General features: G+C 42.4%; 1 protein-coding gene across 3 annotated transcripts in view; it reads right to left on the reverse strand.

The window, feature by feature from the left end:
• The window catches only part of TMTC1 (transmembrane O-mannosyltransferase targeting cadherins 1), a 717,359-nt gene that overhangs the window by 179,807 nt on the left and 519,337 nt on the right, over positions 1–18,215 (reverse strand). For all 3 annotated transcript variants that reach the window (XR_003856434.1, XM_029599999.1, XM_029599998.1), the window contains one exon: positions 17,445–17,558. Coding sequence is in view for 2 of the 3 variants with exons in the window: in XM_029599999.1 (XP_029455859.1) it covers positions 17,445–17,558 (114 nt within the window). In the remaining variant the exon portion in view is untranslated. The remainder of the gene's footprint in view (positions 1–17,444; positions 17,559–18,215) is intronic.

The raw sequence follows: 18,215 nt of genomic DNA on the forward strand, positions 1-18,215 counted from the left end.
ACCCCCGCTGGACTTTTGGCAAGTCTTGTGGGGGTCAGGAGGCCCCCCCCAAGCTGGCCAAAAGTCCCTGGGGGTCCAGCGGGGGTCCGGGAGCGATCTCCTGCGCTCGTGACATCGGGGGACAGGAACCAAAATGGCGCCGGCGCTACCTTTGCCCTGCGCCGGCGCCATTTCTATTAACGCACCCGTGGCCCGAGAGTGGAAGATCACACCGGGACCCCCCCACTGGACCCCAGGTAATTTAAGACATTTTGGGGGGGTTCGGGAGGGTGGGGGATTTATTTTAAAGGGTCGGGGTGGGTTTTAGGGTTGTTTTAGTGTGCCGGTTTTCCCGCCCTCCCCCTTCCCCTCCCCCTTCCCCCGATTTACGATTTTTGACGATAAATCGGGGGAATTCCTATTGTATATCGCCTCTAACGATTTTCGACGATTTAAAATATATCGGACGATATTTTAAATCGTCAAAAAACGATTCACATCCCAATACTTCTGTTCAGTGTTCACTAAAGAAGACCCTGAAGGAGGACTGTTGTTGTTTGACAAGACTGTTGATGAGATTGGAGTAGATGCAACCCCCTTTACAGAAGAGAATGTATGGAAAGAACTAGCAAACCTGAAAGTGAACAAGGTTGAGGTACATCCCAGGATACTGAGGAAGCTCAGAGATGTGCTGGCATGGTCCGCTGAAAGATCTGTTCAATAGATCCCTGGAAACGGGAGTGGTGCCGCATGACTGGAGAAGAGTAGAGGTGGTCTCACTTTACAGAGAGGAGGCTGGAAACTAAAGTCCGGTTAGCCTCACCTTGGCGGTGGGAAAATTAATACTCTGTTGAAGGAAAAGAATAGTGAACAATTTAAAATTTGGTGGGTTGCTGGATTCCAAGCAGCATGGGTTCCCCAGGGGAAGATCCTGCCAGACAAATCTGATTGATTTTTTTGATTGGATGATGAGAGAACTGGATCAAGGGAGAGAGCTCGATGTCATTTACTTGGATTTCAGCAAAGCTTTCGATACAGTCCAGCATAGGAGGCTCATGAATAAAAGAAGATTTGGTATGGGCCACAAGGTTGTGGAATGGATTCCTAACTGGTTGACTGACAGGAAACAATGTGTATTGGTAAATGGAACCCACTCTGATGAGAGAATGGTGTTAAGTGGAGTACCTCAAGGATCGGTTTTGGGACCAGTTCTGTTCAATATCTTCGTGAGCGACATTGCAGAGGGATCAGAAGGAAAGGTTTGCCTTTTTGCGGATGATACTAAGATTTGCAGCAGAGTGCACACACCTGAAGGAGTAGAGAGAATGAAAAGTAATTGAAGAAAAATTGAAGAGTGGTCGAAGATTTGGCAGCTGCAATGCAATGCCAAGAAGTGCAGTCATGCACCTGGGGTGTGGAAATACACAAGAGCTGTATGTGATGGGGGGGGCTGGGCGTGAAAGTTTATTGTGCACGGCCCAGGAGAGGGACCTTTGGGTGACTGTGCCTGCAATCTGAAGGTTGTAAAGCTATGTGACAAGGTGATAGCTAAAGTCAGAAAGATGCTTTTATTTATTTATTTTGAAATTTATACTTTATTAAGCTTTTAAACAGATTACATTGCAAAAAATCAAGGAAATAGTTTTTGTAACAGGAAAACAATATAATAAAATCCCTTTACTTCCACAGTTACACCAAACAAAACCATTAGTCCCCATTATGGGAGGATATTTCAAACTTATCAAATATTAGGAAACCTGTAATTATATTTTACAGAAAAAAGGAGAAAATACATTTTCTTTTCGCAGACTAATACCTCAACCTTGTTCTTTATCCACCAGAAAGGATTCTAAGTAGGAAGGGTCCTGAAATATAAATTTATTCTTTTGGAGGACAACTGAACATTTACAAGGACATTTTAAAAAGAATGTTGCTCCAAGAGACAAAACTCTTGGCTTCAAAACCAAAAATTGTTTCCTCCTTAATTGTGTTACACGAGACACATCAGGAAATATTTGGATCTTTTGTCCACAAAAGAGATCATCTTTATTTAAAAAGTACTTTTGTAGAACCTGGTTTTTATCCCTTTCTCTACAAAATGTAACTAAAAGAGTTGCCCTTTGCGGAATATCATCAACTGATGATTCAAAAAACGAAGTCAAATCAGGGGAATGCTGGACAAGATCCATACCCTCCTTGCCCTCTTGGATCCTTAATATGGTTTTTGGAATATAGTATATCTTTGATATGCTTGCATCATCAACTGTTGAAATAGACAAAATCTCTACAAGATATTTAAGTAATTCAAAAGCAGATAATAATCTGGGTTCAGGGAAATTTAAAAATCTCAAATTTCTAGTATGATTTTCATTTTCCAGATTCTCCATCTACCTTTGAATCACTAAACCATCCTTTATAAAAGAATTATTAACATCCTATAATACACTCACTTGAGCTGACACTGTTTTACCATGCTCTTCTAATTGAGTCAATCGAGTATTATGTATTTCAATCACATTTTTTATTTCAACAGTTGTTTTACAATTCTGAGCAATAGAGCTAGACATAGTCTTCTGCAGGCTAATAAGTACCCTCCATACGTCTGCCAAAGTTATATTTTGGGGGTCTATGGGCTCTGTAACCAACTCCTGAGGTTCAGAACCCACCTGAACCCATTTTTCCTCTATATTCCCAACTATTGTGGGCTGTACAGAGTCAGAATTCTCTATTTCCCTTAATCTAGGAAGCAAGCTCTAGGATGTAGGGCTGGGCACTTTCATCTGGGATTGAAGTTGCTGCTCAGGCCCTGGACTGTCTGGGGATCCAGATGAGAAGGATATTTCAGGGATAGACCCTCGGGCAGAGCTTACCCCTCTTGCAATGTGGGAATCCATGGGTCCCCTCAGCACGGGTACAGCCGGGGATGACGTCCAAACCTTGACTTTCCTTTTCCTACCCATATAGGTAAGATAAAAGAATAGGAAAAAACCTTAATAAGGGGCATGTGGCTTTGGCTGCGCGCCGGCGGCTGCGCACCACACCTTCTCCGGATCTAAACCCGAGGTAGTCCGTCCCCGGATGATGACGTCACCGGTGTGGGGCTTCAGGTTAGTCTGGCGATATTTCTTGGCTCCGGCGTTGCAAAAGGCAGGAGCCCCAGACATAGTCCTTAGCCAATACCTCTCCTTTGAGAGATTTCTCCTTCAGGCTCCTCCGGTTTGGTGCCGCAACTTCCCCGGATTTAAATCCGAGGTAGTCCGTCCCCGGATGATATCGTCACTGGGGTGGGGCTTCAGGTTAGTCCAGCGATGTTCCTTGGCTCCGGCGTTGCAAAAGGCAGGAGCCCCAGACACAGTCTTTAGCCAATACCTCTCCTTCGAGAGGTTTCTCCTTCAGGCTCCTCCAAGCCAGAAAGATTCTGGGCTGAATAGAGAGATGTATAACTAGAAGGAAAATGGAAGTGATAATGCCTTTGTACAGATCCTTGGTGAGGCCTCATCTGGAGAACTGGGTTCAGTTCTGGAGACCGTATGTGAAAAAGGAAAGAGGCAGGATGGAAACTGTCCAGAGAAAGGTAACCAAAATGGTGTGGGGTCTTTTTCAGAAAACCTATGAGGACAGGCTGAAGGATCTTAATACGTATACCCTGGAAGAGAGGAGGTGCAGTGGAGATTTGATACAGACCTTCAGATACCTGACAGGTATCAACGATGAACAAACTTCAAACCTTTTCTGCTGGAAAAGAAAGAGTAGAACTAGGGTGGGGACCACTAAGAACCGATATATCAGGAAATATTTCTTCACATTAAGGGGGGTAGATGCCTGGAATGCCCTCCCATATGAAGCGGTGAAGACAAGAACAGTTAATGAATTCAAAAGAGCATGGGACAAACACTGCAGATCCCTGAAGACTTAAAGAAAGGGATGGTATAACATTTTTGCATGGAGGTAACCTGCACGGAGCAGCAGTTACCACACTTAACAGAAAGCATGGGGGTAACTTGCACGGAGCAGCAGCTGCTACCCTTAACAGCACGCATGAGGGTAATCTGGAAGGAGTGGCAGTTATCTTTTGGTCTTTTTCTGCCATCATTACTATGTTACTATGTCACAAATGTAAAAGGGACAACCATTTCGCTAAGATGTGCAGGATACTGATGTAGATTCACAGGAGGACTCAGGTGAACTCCCTGTGGCAGTATATACATTCCAAATAAATATATAAATAAAGATAAACAGAAATGGTCATTCCCAGTAGATACTAACTTCATGGAAAGGAGCAACCTGACCAAGTACAGTATTTGTAGAGAGATCAATGAAGTTTAAGCTGGACACAGGAGTGTAAGTAAATGTGATACCTTTAGAGGTTCTGGAGACCCATATTTAAAACACAGTCAATGATGGTATATTTCCCATTAAGTTTTGTTTTTCCAATGTCCAGGATTGCTTGAGCAGGGGGGAAGAGAAACTTTTCTAGGCTCTCTGCATTGCACTTAATTATTTCCCAAAGGTTCTTTCACAGTGAAGGGATCCTCTCCTTTTTGGATGTCAAAACATAAGACTGAGACCCTAGTTAATAGGAATCCCGAAAAGTTAAAATTCAGAAAAAATGTAAAAAACACATGGGTCGAGGAAGATGGAACATTCTCCTAGCTCAACAAAAGAAATGTTCTTAAAAATGGTTCTTCAAAATAAAGGAAGACTCTCTAGACTCCACATTCTTCCCAGGTCTCATTTCTAAGAACCCCAGAGACCTTTCCCTTCAATATAATTAAACAGGGGACAGCTAGAAACATGCTGCCCCTGCAAAGAAAACTAAAACCTTCCATGCTGTAAAATGGTGGTCAGAGGGTTATATATCAGAGGAGCTCACCATTTACCTTCTCCCACAAGGGGGAGATAACCACCCACACTACATTATGTTACCTCCCAAAACAAGAATCGGCTTAACCTTAACCTGGTAAAGAACCAAAGAGGCTCTACATACATATGTACCAAAACCTGGAGTTTTACATTGTAAAGACTGTGGCCAACCCAGTGTTGTGACTTCGAGTTTCTTTAGTCTTACAACTAACACAATTGGTTTTATCTGCTGACAATACCCAAGTCCTCTAAGAGTGAACAGAATATAAATATGTTTTTCATGGATTAGGACAATCTCCTGGAGATTATAAAATCAAAGTGGATAAAACAATAACTCTAACTGTGCCTGCTCCATGTAGAGTTCCTCTGGCACTAAGAGAAAGACCTGCCAAAGAAACCAACACAATGAAAAACTTGGTGTAATTGTCATAGTTGATGAGCTCACAGAATGGGTAAATGTGATGGTAATGTTAAAAAAAAAGCCACACACATGTGACTTAAAAAAGGTAGTAAGGTGGAAGTGCTATTAAATGCCCACACTAGAGGACAATGCAAGAAAGCTTGCAGGAGCAAAATGTTTTAGTGTCCTTGATGCCAGATCAGGATACTGGCAAATAAAATTAGACCATGCTCATAACTTTTATTATGCCACAAAGCATTCACTCAGCTCAGAAAGGTTTTCAGAGAAAAGTGGGTGAAACATGTACAAGTCTTCATGATATTGAAACATATATGGATGGCATACTATGGTATAAACAGGTCACCTTAAAAGCCATGCTTCAAAGATCCAGAGAAAAGGGTATCAAGTTAAACAGAGAAATATACATCACAATTTAATGAAGTAAAGTACTTCGGTCACATACTGTCAGCAAAACGCATCAGGCCAGACCCAGAGAAAATTGCAGCAATTTCTAACATGAGACCACTAGAAAATAGATTAGAACTGTAAATAATTTCTGGGATGGAAAATTACCTAGCAAAGCTCATTCCACACTGTCCTGATACTGTGTCACTCCTGAGAGCCCCTTTAAAGAAACACTCAGATTTTCAATAGGAAGCACAGCAAAATGATGCATTTGACAAGATGAAAATGCAAATGTCAAACACCGCCACTCTCACATATTATGACATAAGGAAAGAAGTGACTGTTCAGGTTGATGCTTCTAGCAAAGGACTTGGAGCAGTATTACTGCAAGAAGGGAAGCCAGCCATTTACGGTATGTATCCAAGACACTGGCAGAAGCAGAAACCAACTCTGCCCAAATTCAAAAAGAAATACATGCCACTGTTTTTGGCTGTGAAGTTTTGCATTCATATCTATATCTATATATCTAGCTCTATATATAGTTGACAAATGTCTCTGGAACCAGATTGCATGCCTTTGTAAATAATCATGAAGAAGAATCTGACAGCGGCACCAGACAAGCTGTCTGGTGCCGCTGCGGAAACATGGCATTATTGTAAAATACAAGCCAGGTAGCACCTCTGGTGTATGAAGACAACACTAAAGAGGCATTTGAAGCACATGTTCATTTAATTATATCCAACTTTATGATCGGTGGTCCGTGGGTGGCCCCATGGATCGCTGCTCATTTCTAACCCGATCCAGTGCTGGAACGATGCCATCCGCTGCAGCTGCACACTGCCTCCACTCACGGCTGGGATGCTGCCCACGCTCCACGGTGAGGCGGGTACTTCTTGGGAACGTGCGCCTCCTCTCTGAATTTAAAGGGACCATGGGGGAAAAGTCTGCGGCCCCCTCTTGATGACCTCATTAGTTTGGCCTTTAAAAGGCTATTCCTCCCTGCGACTGGTGCCTCAACAAGTTACCTCAGTGAGTTCCTGGTCTTCGTTCCTGTATTCCTGGTCTTTGTCATGTGGTCAGTCTTCAGTTCCTTGTCTTGTGGTCAAGTCTTCAGTTCAACATTGACTTCTGTGTCATTGTCTGCCTCCCTGTGCCATTCTTCGCCTCCATGCCTGCCTATCCATCATGTCTTCCCTCAAATGGATCTCTGGTTCTTGACTTCAGCCTGATTGACCCTCGATTTTGCCTGATCTTTGCCTGCCACTGACCACTGCTTGACTCTTGATCCTGCCTGAATTCCGCCTGCTACTAACCACTGCCTGACCATTGACTACGTCCGAATGCTGCCTGCCTCAACCACTACCTGCCTCTGACTATGCCTGTACCCAGCCTGCCTCAGATGCTAGTTTGTGGCCCGACCATCTCTCCGGACATTTAGCTCATCAGCAGAGGCCCCCTGCCTAAGACGTGCAGGCCCTAGCACCCGAGGGCTCAACCTAAGGGGAACAAGGGCTAGTATAGGTGAAGTTCCACTTGGGCCTCTGCCACAGCCAGCTCCGCCAGCCAACAGTGGGGACCTGCAGGCCTCCTTCCTGCATGTTGTGCCAACTCCACCTTGGCCCAAGGGTCCACGCCTGCAACACCAATTTACCCAGTTCAAACAAGAAAATGAGACAACTAAAAGATTCAACAGAAATTAACCCCCAGCAGTCAGCATAATCAATGGTCATCAACTCATCTCATTAAAAAAAAATTAATAGATAAACAGCAGAGGCAATCAAAATACCATAACAGAAATTCCAGATGATTACTTAGAAAGAAGGAGGCAGGATCATGATGTAACGGATAATAGAAGGACTAGGGGGCATTCCATGAAGTTAGCAAGTAACACATTTAAGACTAATCGGAGAAAATTATTTTTCATGCAACGCACAATTAAACTCTGGAATTTATTGCCAGGGGATGTGGTTAGTGCAGTTAGTGTAACTGGGTTTAAAAAAGGTTTGGATAAGTTCTTGGAGGAGAAGTCCATTACCTGCTATTAACCCCTTTCAGAACATGAAAATGTTTCGGTGTTGTCTGTATTATATCCTTCTATATTTCCACGGATGTTTATAATCGGGGAAGACTGCACAATACATTAGGCTCACTGACAAATATATTCGGGGTGGACCGGAAAGGGGTTAATTAAGTTGACTTAGAAAATAGCCACTGCTATTATTAGCATCAGTAGCATGGAATAGACTTAGCTTTTGGGTACTTGCCAGGTTCTTATGGCCTGGATTGGCCACTGTTGGAAACAGGATGCTGGGCTTGATGGACCCTTGGTCTGACTCAGTATGGCATGTTCTCATGTTCTTAACAACTTGGCAGGACATGGCAATCCAGCAGTAGCTGCTAAACTACAGGCTCCAAGATCCTACCTTGTGCACATAGAGGATAGATATAAATACAGATGTATTTGTTGACAGTTAATCAAAACATGAAGATCACCAACTATGGAACAAGTTGTGGTAGCCCTCAATAGTTACTAATTCTGGCAAATACAACCACAGAGACTGCAGCAGAAAGGAACCATGTGTAGATCACTTGTTCTGGTCGTATTGTGAAGCCACTTCAGACTTATAATTGTCAATGTTGTCATATGATTCCCAAATTTATTCAGCTGTTTCATTCTGTTAAACATTAATTTGTTTTTAAGAGAAGGGAGATTTAAAATTGTGATGTACTCTAGATGTCACTATAGTTTATGGATCTATCAATAATTCTGGGACTTACTGGTTAGAAAGAGTTAAGGGAGCCATTTTGTTTTTTGCAGCTTCAGTTTTGACATGACCAGCCTTGGGAATACATGTCTCCTGAGTGCTTATTAACAATTTACACCTCACAGCCAGTTATGCATTAAATAATCATAACAATACACCTTCTAAACAATAGGAAAAGGTGTTAGACACAGTGGTTTGTAAAGTCCTGGCTGCTCAGTAGAAAATCTGGAATGCATTATAAGAAAGGATATAATCCAGCCTAACAGACTTGCACCCTCTTGCAGAGGACCGGAAAGCTCTGAACCCCTAAATATCATCCTTTCATTACAAAGAGAAATGTTTCCCTCACTACCACACATTTAAACATGCAAGTAACGTGCTGCATTAGCTCAAATTTTAAACACATTTTGCATGTTCACTGAAGGTAACTGAAACAAAAATATTCATGGACTTTTCTTCAAATCTCTCTCATTTCAACTATTCATGAAACCTGTTTTATATGCATCTTAAATTACCTCCCTAAGGGGACTTTCCCATCAAAGCTAAACTTATATTTCATATTTAAACATGACATAAAAAAGAGGTTTGAAAACTTGGATCAATTTTCTTTTCATGTTTTTTCATGTGTGTCAGTTTTCACTTTCCTCAGCAATTATACAACATACCTAGATGACCCTTTCAGTCTTATAGCCAAGATAAACCATAAATGTGCACTGGTGGGAATTTTAACACAACTGTTCTACGAACTTCCTAAAGTAACACTTGTCCCTTTCCCAACATAAACAATAAGACTTGTTCTGTGGAACTGAATGTCTCTTAGGAAATGTTTACCTTTTGAGCCACACCAAGGAAAAAAGTCTCACTGAAGACTTGACTAGTTGTGCAATGTTAAGTCTAAAATAGCATAAGATACTGACTTTTTACTTTGCTAGATTTCCAAATTCTAAAAGTCAGGACATTTCCAACAAAAGTCTATGTCAAGATTAAAAGCTTCTGGGGGGTCACGTAACATGTTGAGGAGTGCAGACATGCAGTGCTGAGGCTCCCGCATTTCTGGCACAAAGTCTGCTGACATCCTGAGCGTTTGAACAAAATAAGAAGCCTAAACAATGGCACATGTTATCCCCTCCAAATCCATACTGGCTACGTGGGCTGATCAGCTGGCTAAGGTGCAGAAAACCAGCTTAAAAACTGCTCCTGTTGGCAGGGACCAGGCCGAAGAACAGGCTTCTGATGAAGACTGGCCCTCTCTGGAGACTTCTGAGGAAAACTTTTTCCTCTAAACTGACTGCGACGATTAATAAAGGAGGCGGAATTAGTCGCCTTGGTGCAAGAAAACACTGTATGCTTTGAAGTCGTGGAAACCCACATGGATGAAGTCAAAATGACCATGACAGTCACAAGATGGACGGTATGGAGAGATGCATTAAAGCACTGACCAATAAGGTTGACGATCTCAAGAATAGGGAACACAGATGCAATATTCGACTGGTGGGCCTTTCTGAAGGTGTTGAAGGAGCCGACCTGATCTCCTTTTTCGAGCACTGGCTACCAGAGATTCTAGGCCTTGTAGTAAAAGGAGGCAGAATCAAAATAGAAAGCGCACACTGGGCATTGGCTCCAAGGCCTGGTGCGGATGGCAGGCTGCGCATGGTGATAATGCAGCTGCAAATCTATCCTGACAAAATGAGGATTCTCAATGCAGCTTGGGAAAAAGCTGAGATCCCGTATCAAAATCGCAAGCTAATGATTTTTCAAGACTTTTCAGTAAACATCCAGACCAAGAGGGCTGGATGTCTCTCAATCAAAAAAGTGCTGCAACAGAAAGGCCTCCCTTATGCCATACTCTATGCAGCTGAGTTTAAAGTGGTCATTACAGCAAGCCGAAAATTTTTGATTCTCCGATGGAGGTACAAGTTTACCTGGATTGTGTGGCTGAAGCGCTTCTGAGACAACAATAGAAGAAGCTCAACGGAACTGCAGAGATCCAACCACGGGAGTGGCATGCCATAAAAGCGCAGAATGGCTAGAGTGGGAAATGCTGGAACTTTTCAGCTACATTGGTGAAGATGCATGGAGTTGCTGGTGACCTCCCAGAACTGAACTTTCTTCCTTTCTTTTTGTTTTTCTTTTTTCGCTCATTTCTCCTTTTCATTCCCGTGTTTGTTTTATCTGTGGGGGGGGGGGGGGGGGAGAGAACTTGTGGATAATGGCGATGACCTTACACAGATGGGTGTGTCTCATCATTGTATGTGGGATTGGTGAGTGGATGGGGGGATTGGTTTTATATATTATGGAATCTTTTGTTTAGACTGGTTTTTAACGGGGGGCAGTGCTGTATTCGGCATTTGGTCTGAAAAACAGTCTCAGAACCTTTTGCACAATGCACACTTGCAGGTCCCTACAAGACAGGTTGTAGGAGATGGCCATGAGACCGTACAGTCAATACACTGACAACTCCCAGATTGGTTATATCCTCAATTGTCCAGGTCATGGTCCCAACAGGGGGTTGCTTTGTTGCTATGCAGATCATTTCTGCTCATTTTGGGATTCTTCCTCACTGGATTGCACTGGTGTCAAAGACGCTGCATTAATCAATGTTCCCTCTATTTTCTTGTTTCGGAGGGGGGTAGTGGAGTGGATGGACTTTTCTTGGGGCTTTCTTTGGGATTGGAGGTGGGACTTATGTGTGGGGAATGGGGGGGTTATTCGGGATGGCATGGTTGGATTGTGTTGTATTTTTGGGGGCTGGTGGTTTATTGGTGGATGTGAGTGGGATGGATGGGGGTTGATGTGGGGGGGGGGGTTTGACATTTTGGGGTTGATGTACAGTCAGATAGAAGCGACTCAGCTTCAGCCCTGAGGGAACTCCCGCAGAAGGTCTCGGTTGCTTATTAGATGTTGGTTGCGGGGATGGGGGAAGAACTTTAGTAGTTCTCTGGTTTTCAGTGAAAGGGGGCCTCGGTATCGCTCCATGGTGAGACCGCACCTTGAATACTGTGTTCAATTCTGGTCACCGCATCTCAAAAAAGATATAATTGTGATGGAGAAGGTACAGAGAAGGGCTACCAAAATGATAAGAGGAATGGAACAGCTCCCCTATGAGGAAAGACTGAAGAGGTTAGGACTTTTCAGCTTGGAGAAGAGACGGTTGAGGGGGATATGATAGAGATGTTTAAAATTATGAGAGGTCTAGAATGGGTAGATGTGAATCGGTTATTTACTCTTTCGGATATTAGAAAGACTAGGGGCACTCCATGAAGTTAGCATGGGGCACATTTAAAACTAATCGGAGAAAGTTCTTTTTTACTCAACGCACAATTAAACTCTGGAATTTGTTGCCAGAGGATGTGGTTAGTGCAGTTAGTATAGCGGTGTTTAAAAAAGAATTGGATACTATCATCAGATAATTTTAAAATCGTTCTAAATCGTTAGAGTGCACGATACAATACAAATGCCCCCGATTTATCGTCAGGGGCATTTGTATTGTATCGTTAAATAGGGCACGGGAATTATTTGGGGGAGGGCGGGAAAACCGGCACACCAAAACAACCCCTAAACCCACCCCGACCCTTTAAAACCAATTCCTTACCCTCCCCCCCTCACGCCGGGACCCCCCCCCCCCCACTGGACCACCAGGTAATTTAACATTTTGGGAGGGGTTCGGGAGGGTGGGAGAGCAAAGGGGTCATTTGTAAAGGGTCGGGGTGGGGGTTTTTTTTAGCTGCTCAGGCCTCACTAAAAAATTAACAATGTGAATTGGAATCGGAACCGATTCCAATTCACATCTCTAACGATCCGATTTTTTTCTCCCACCATCCGAACCTGATCGTTAAAACGATCGGGCACACGATTCACATCTCTATTGGATACGTTCTTGGAGGAGAAATCCATTACCTGCTATTTAGTTCACTTAGAGAATAGCCACTGCCATTAGCAATGGTAACATGGAATAGACTTAGTTTTTGGGTACTTGCCAGGTTCTTATGGCCTGGATTGGCCACTGTTGGAAACAGGATGCTGGGCTTGATGGATCCTTGGTCTGACCCAGTATGGCATTTTCTTATGTTCTTATGTTCACCTTTTTTCCTTGAGAGGGATTTGCGATTTATAATGGAGGTTAAGTTGGGGTTGGTTTACAGGTTGTTGGGGTGGTGGGGTGGTGGTTCAAAATTAAAAACAGCAGCAGCAGCAGCAGCAGCAGCACTGTTTCTTATTTCACCTATTGGTACAGTGGATACTTGGTTGCCAGATGTACACATTTGGGCCGATGGAGATATGTCTTTATCTTTTATGAGAGTGACCAATTTTACTTGCTGGACTGCTTAAAAAGAAAATGTGCAGTACACTGATCTCTGCTATATGAACTGCAGATGGTCGGGTGTCAGGTAGCCTCAAAACTATAAATGATATCTTCCAGCCTTATTATGAGGGGTTGTATAAGACAGTGGACTCTGTTTCCCAGGTTAATCTTCTGCATAATGTGCGATTGCCAAAAGTTACTCCTTAGCAAAATATGTAGCTCCGGGCTCCCATAACACTGGAGGAACTCAGGAAAGCGGAGACGTTGCTCTCTACAGGTAAATGTCTGGGGCCTGATGGTTTCCACCTTGATTTTTACAAAACAAATTCTTCCCTGATGTGGCTGTCTTGATGGCTGGTGCATTTGAGCACCTTCGAGAAATCCTAATGTTTACACAGCCTCACGGATACCATCATAGTTTTGACCCACAAGGAAGGGAGGGAAGAAATCAATCATCCCATCTCTCTTCTAAATGCTGACCTCAAGGTCATGGCTAAGATATTGCAGTTGAGATTGGAAGATCTCATGCCTTAATTCATACTCTAGATCAAATGGGATTCCTCAAGGGTCACATGTCTATAGCTAATATCAGAAGGGCCTTTCATATTATCTCAATGGCACAGCGTCAAGCGATTCAGGGTGTTCTGCTGTCATTAGACACCGAAAAGGCCTTTGACAGGTTTCAGTGGTGTTTCTTGTTTGAGACATTACTTGTTATGATCCAGATCCATTGCTTATAGAGTGGATAGAGGCCTTGTATGTGCATCCCACGGCTTGGGTCCTGACTAATGGTCTCCTGTCCGATCCCTTTAAGATTGGTTGGGGTATGAGGCAGGGTTGTCCGCTGTCACCTCTCCTTTTTGATTTGGCGATTGAGGTACTGGCCCAGCTAATTCGTGCTGATGACGAGATAAAGGGATTTCGTCTGTTTAGCCAGAACCACAAAATATCTTTATATGTGGACAATGTTCTACTTTAAAAGATATCAATGTTTCTATGCCCAAGATCGTGCAGGTACTAGAAGATTATGGGATTATATCTGGATACAGAGTTAATTTTAAGAAATCACAACTGTTTCTGTTCGGAGGGCTCCCTGCGCAGTCCTTGCCAGATTGTGTTAGGCATTTCCGGATAGTTCAGGAGGGATTTAGATACCTGGGCATTTTCCTCCCCGGGGGGCCCTCAGGTGAAATTGAGCACTTTATGGCGCACCAAGAAAGGGGGTAGGATGTCCCTACCTAATCTGTTAGGATATTACTGGGCATCTCGACTGGGATGTCTGAAGGTTTGGCTTAGCAGGGATCATTCTCTGTCCTGGGTATCCCTTGAGGTGGGAAGGTCTGGGGCATTAGACTTGGCTATTCTACTTCTCCTCCCACCTATGTCCTCACAGGTTCACAAGGTCACCATGAATGCCCCATTATTGCTCATACTATGAAGGTGTGAAGGGGGATATGCAAAGCCCTGTGATTAAATCTAGGGGATCATACCCCGATGGCAGTGTTAAAGGACAAGCCATCCTCGTCCATAGCCATTTTTCATCTAGATTTGGTTGGCTGAAAAAAGGAAGGATTACATCATATGGGGCAATTGTGGGATGAAGAAGGGTGGATTTCCTTTGAGGACTTACGGGATGAGAGTGTTATGATAGAATACTGGCTCAGCTAACTAAATTATTGGGAATGACCTGGATCAGACATGTCCCTTCCTGGGTGGAACAGGTGCTTATGGTGTCCTGTCCCAATAAAAGGGTTATTTCTCATTTATACTGAGCAACACTAATAGCTCAATGGAATAAGGAGCTGGGGCTTCATTTCATAGAAAGGGATTGGGTAGGTATTTGGAGTAGAATGCATAAAACTGATCTGCATTCATAGACTAGAACTAATGTACAAACAGGTGAGAAGAACTTATAGATATCCCCTGTATTATGTGAATTATTCTGCTGGGGCCCCCAGGCTTTGTTGGAGAGGCTATGGGAAAGAGGGATTTAACCTGCACATGCGGTGGTCCTGCCCCTTGGCTTTGTCTTTCTGGAAACGGGTCGGGGCAGCCTTGGCAGATATACTGGGTTGCCTTGTTGGCTTGTCTCCTGTGCTGTGTCTGCTTGGTTACTGGTCTGATCTCTCTTTGTCGAGTGCTCAGCATAAACTTGGCAACCATCTCATTCTTGCTGATAGATTTACTATTGCAACACACTGGAAGTCTGAACTGCTTTTCTCACACTGGTTTAAGCAAATTCATGACACTGCAGTTATTGAAAAGATGACACATGCTTTGCATAAAAAGTCATTTATATATGATCAGGTGTGGGCACGATATTGGAAATATCTGGAAAGGAATACTGGGGGTACAACTTAACGATATGTTGTGTGGGACTTCGGAAAAGTTTATCCTATGTCCTGAGATGTTCTCTTGTGTATTCTTTTTATTGACAAATGATCTTGCTGTACTAGAAGTTTATCTTCTGTATGCTGTCTGCTTATGGTTTAAATAAAAAGCTATAAAAAAAAGATTAAAAGCTTCTTTACAACAGACACTGCATATATACACACCACTGTGGATCATTAAAATGTAACCCTCTTTCCAGAGAGACATCTTCTCAGCCTTGGGGAGTCTGGGGATTAACTCCTCCAAGGTGAGGGAAAAAAGTCTCCCCTGGGCTAACCTGCAGGGCCAAATTGGGCTGGACATACTTTCCACTCATTTGAATAAAAAAAAGTCCACTCTAGAACATATGCTCCAAAACCCAAAAGGATGTTATTGTAAAGCTTCAGTAAATTCAACAAAAAAATCCACAGTGGAACACTAGGAAAAAATTAGCTTCTTTAAACACTGTCCTTAAGAGATAAAAAAAAAAAATCACTGTACATTTCTTACTCCACTTTTGAGTCTACCTAGGCCCTACTCAACCTCTCACCACTCTGCTTCATGTATTCACAATTGTCCCAATCAGCTCAAGAAGGATTCATTCCTTCTTTCTCTTAGAAAAGTAATCCTCTGAGCCCAATGGCAAGTTCCAACTAGGCAAAGTTTGTCTCCTGGTCCTGCAAGCTCCCACCACAGTTGGAAAAACATTTTTCTTACACTTTTCAGTTCACCAACACACAACTTTTCTTCTCCCTCAGACTTTCTGAGACACTTTGAGGATATCCCTACATGGCTCCTGCTTCTTCCACCCTGAAACTCCTGGAGAGGATAACAACTACATCCTCTTTTTTGCTCTGTAACTCTGGAGAAGCGCCAGTACTCAAGTGAACAGGGGTTATATACTCTTACTATAAACTATGGCCAAAGGGCTGTACCAGGCTATCACTAACATAGATACTTGACACGCCCTTTGCCCTCAGATTGAACCTCTCCCACTGGAATCTTCCCCACCATCACAATGCACAAGGACTTCCCTTAGAGGGAAAATCATGTTTTAAATACTACACTTCCTCCCCTAATCATCTACTATGTATCTTTCTGTGGCACACAGGGGCCACAATAAAAAAAGGTTTGTCCTAATACTGCCAAAAGCCTAAAATCAGAAGAATGTAGCTCATGGTTTTCAATAATCTGAACATATTTAGATGAGAATAAAAATCTATGCATAAATGGTTTCTATTTATATTTTACAATATGGAATTCATAAATTATACACAGTCATTGCAAATCAGTTTTGGGCAGTTACACGTCCATATTCAGCTGTGGGCCAGCTATAAGAAAGTTAGACAGATACAATTATGTGGCTAACTTAGCTGGGATATTCAATGACGCAGGTGCACTGCTAAATATACCCAGCTAACTTTAGGGATGCTCTTTGGCTGACCTGAAGTTATCCGGCTGCCATACTCTTTACTCTTACACTGATGCCCACTGTTTCCCCTTACACAAGGAAAACATTGTAAATCCATATTCAGCGCGGTTGTCTGGCTAAATTTGGTACTTGGCCAGACAAACATCGGAATTTAACAAATTTGCTGGTCAGGGGCAGTCCAGGAGTGTTCTGGGGCACAGCGCCATTATCTGCCTAAGAGTCTGATTTACTAAGGCTTTCCTCCCATTCTGTATCTATGGGAAAAATGCTTAGTAAATGAGGCCCTACACTGGATACACTGATTTTCAGCATTTTCTGGCTAAGATCCAGGAGTCCAGGATGCAAATCTGGCAAAACTATTTGTATGTTTATCCGTGGGTATCTTTGATCAATATTGTTCAAGCTCAATCATCATTTTTTAAAAGTGATACATGAAACCATAAACTAGTACAGAAATGTTCCCTGGTTGAAGAATAAATGAAAACTATAAAAATATATCTCTCTATGGCAGGTCCTGCAGTCAGTTTTTAATACTTCAGTGTGAATTGTTTCAGTGAGCAAAGAGACTGTTTTTTAAATCATGCCTCATGGGTACTTACTAAAACAAATGGTCTGAGAAGCCATAAACAGAATTTTCAAACAACTACTTCCCCTCTCGTCAATGCACATTCTGCTGAGTAAATGATACTGCATTGCTCAAGGTGTAGCTATGGAAACTTTTATACTTTCCCAGACAAAAAAAAAAAACAACACCTGGAGAAAAGCCAAGCTGCAACTTAGACAGATAAAATGACTGATCCAAAGCCTTTTCAACCCAAGGACATCATCCATTCAGAGGAAACAAGGATTGGGTATCAGAAAATGAGGAGTTAAATAAACAACAGTCTGCAAAAGTATAAAACCTAATATTGGTTTTTGGAAACTTACTGGAGGGCAGTTTTGTAGTGATGGATAGCTTCCTCATTACGACCTTGATCTTTCAGGAAATTGGCATAATTATAGTGCACCTTAGCATTGTGGGGCAGAGTCTGAACTCCAGATCTGTGAAAGACAAATAAAAATGTACTTAAAATTAGTATTTTTCATTTTAAAGTTATGAATGTTACACTTTTCACCTTGAGTTTTAATTTGCCCTGCCAACCAAGGATCTTCTCAAACTCAAGATTTTGTCAGACATGAATGGGGTAATTTTGTAACATTGCACATAAGTTACATCAATTTTCACAGCGACTCTGTTGAAAGCACATTTCATATCACTGTGCTGGACTATACTGAGTTAGCTAGTACTGAACTTTTTTGAGCTACCAGGGCTTCTGTACTGCTCTGTATGTGCACTTACTTGCTGTCTGTTTCTGTGTGAATTGAGTTGCTAGCTGCTTGAATTCTGATTTACCTTGTTAAGAAAAGTAATAATGTTTTGCTGTTCTTGCAAATAAGAAACCTCTCTGGCTCATTTTTTTTTTAGAAATCATTATTTTATCTAAACTCCATTATATCACAAATCTCTAACAGATTTATGTGCATAAGTCTGCTTTGAAATTTATCCCATCAAATCTGCCTGTACAAGTTACAGCTCCTAAAACATCTGCATGCATTGTTTGTGAAAATCTCTGCACATTGCACATGCCTTTTAACATTCAAAAGATTTTTTTTATTTATTTATTTTGGGTTTTTATATACCGGCATTCGGGAACGCAG

Source organism: Rhinatrema bivittatum, chromosome 4, assembly GCF_901001135.1.
Source record: "Rhinatrema bivittatum chromosome 4, aRhiBiv1.1, whole genome shotgun sequence".
Classification (NCBI taxonomy): domain Eukaryota; kingdom Metazoa; phylum Chordata; class Amphibia; order Gymnophiona; family Rhinatrematidae; genus Rhinatrema; species Rhinatrema bivittatum.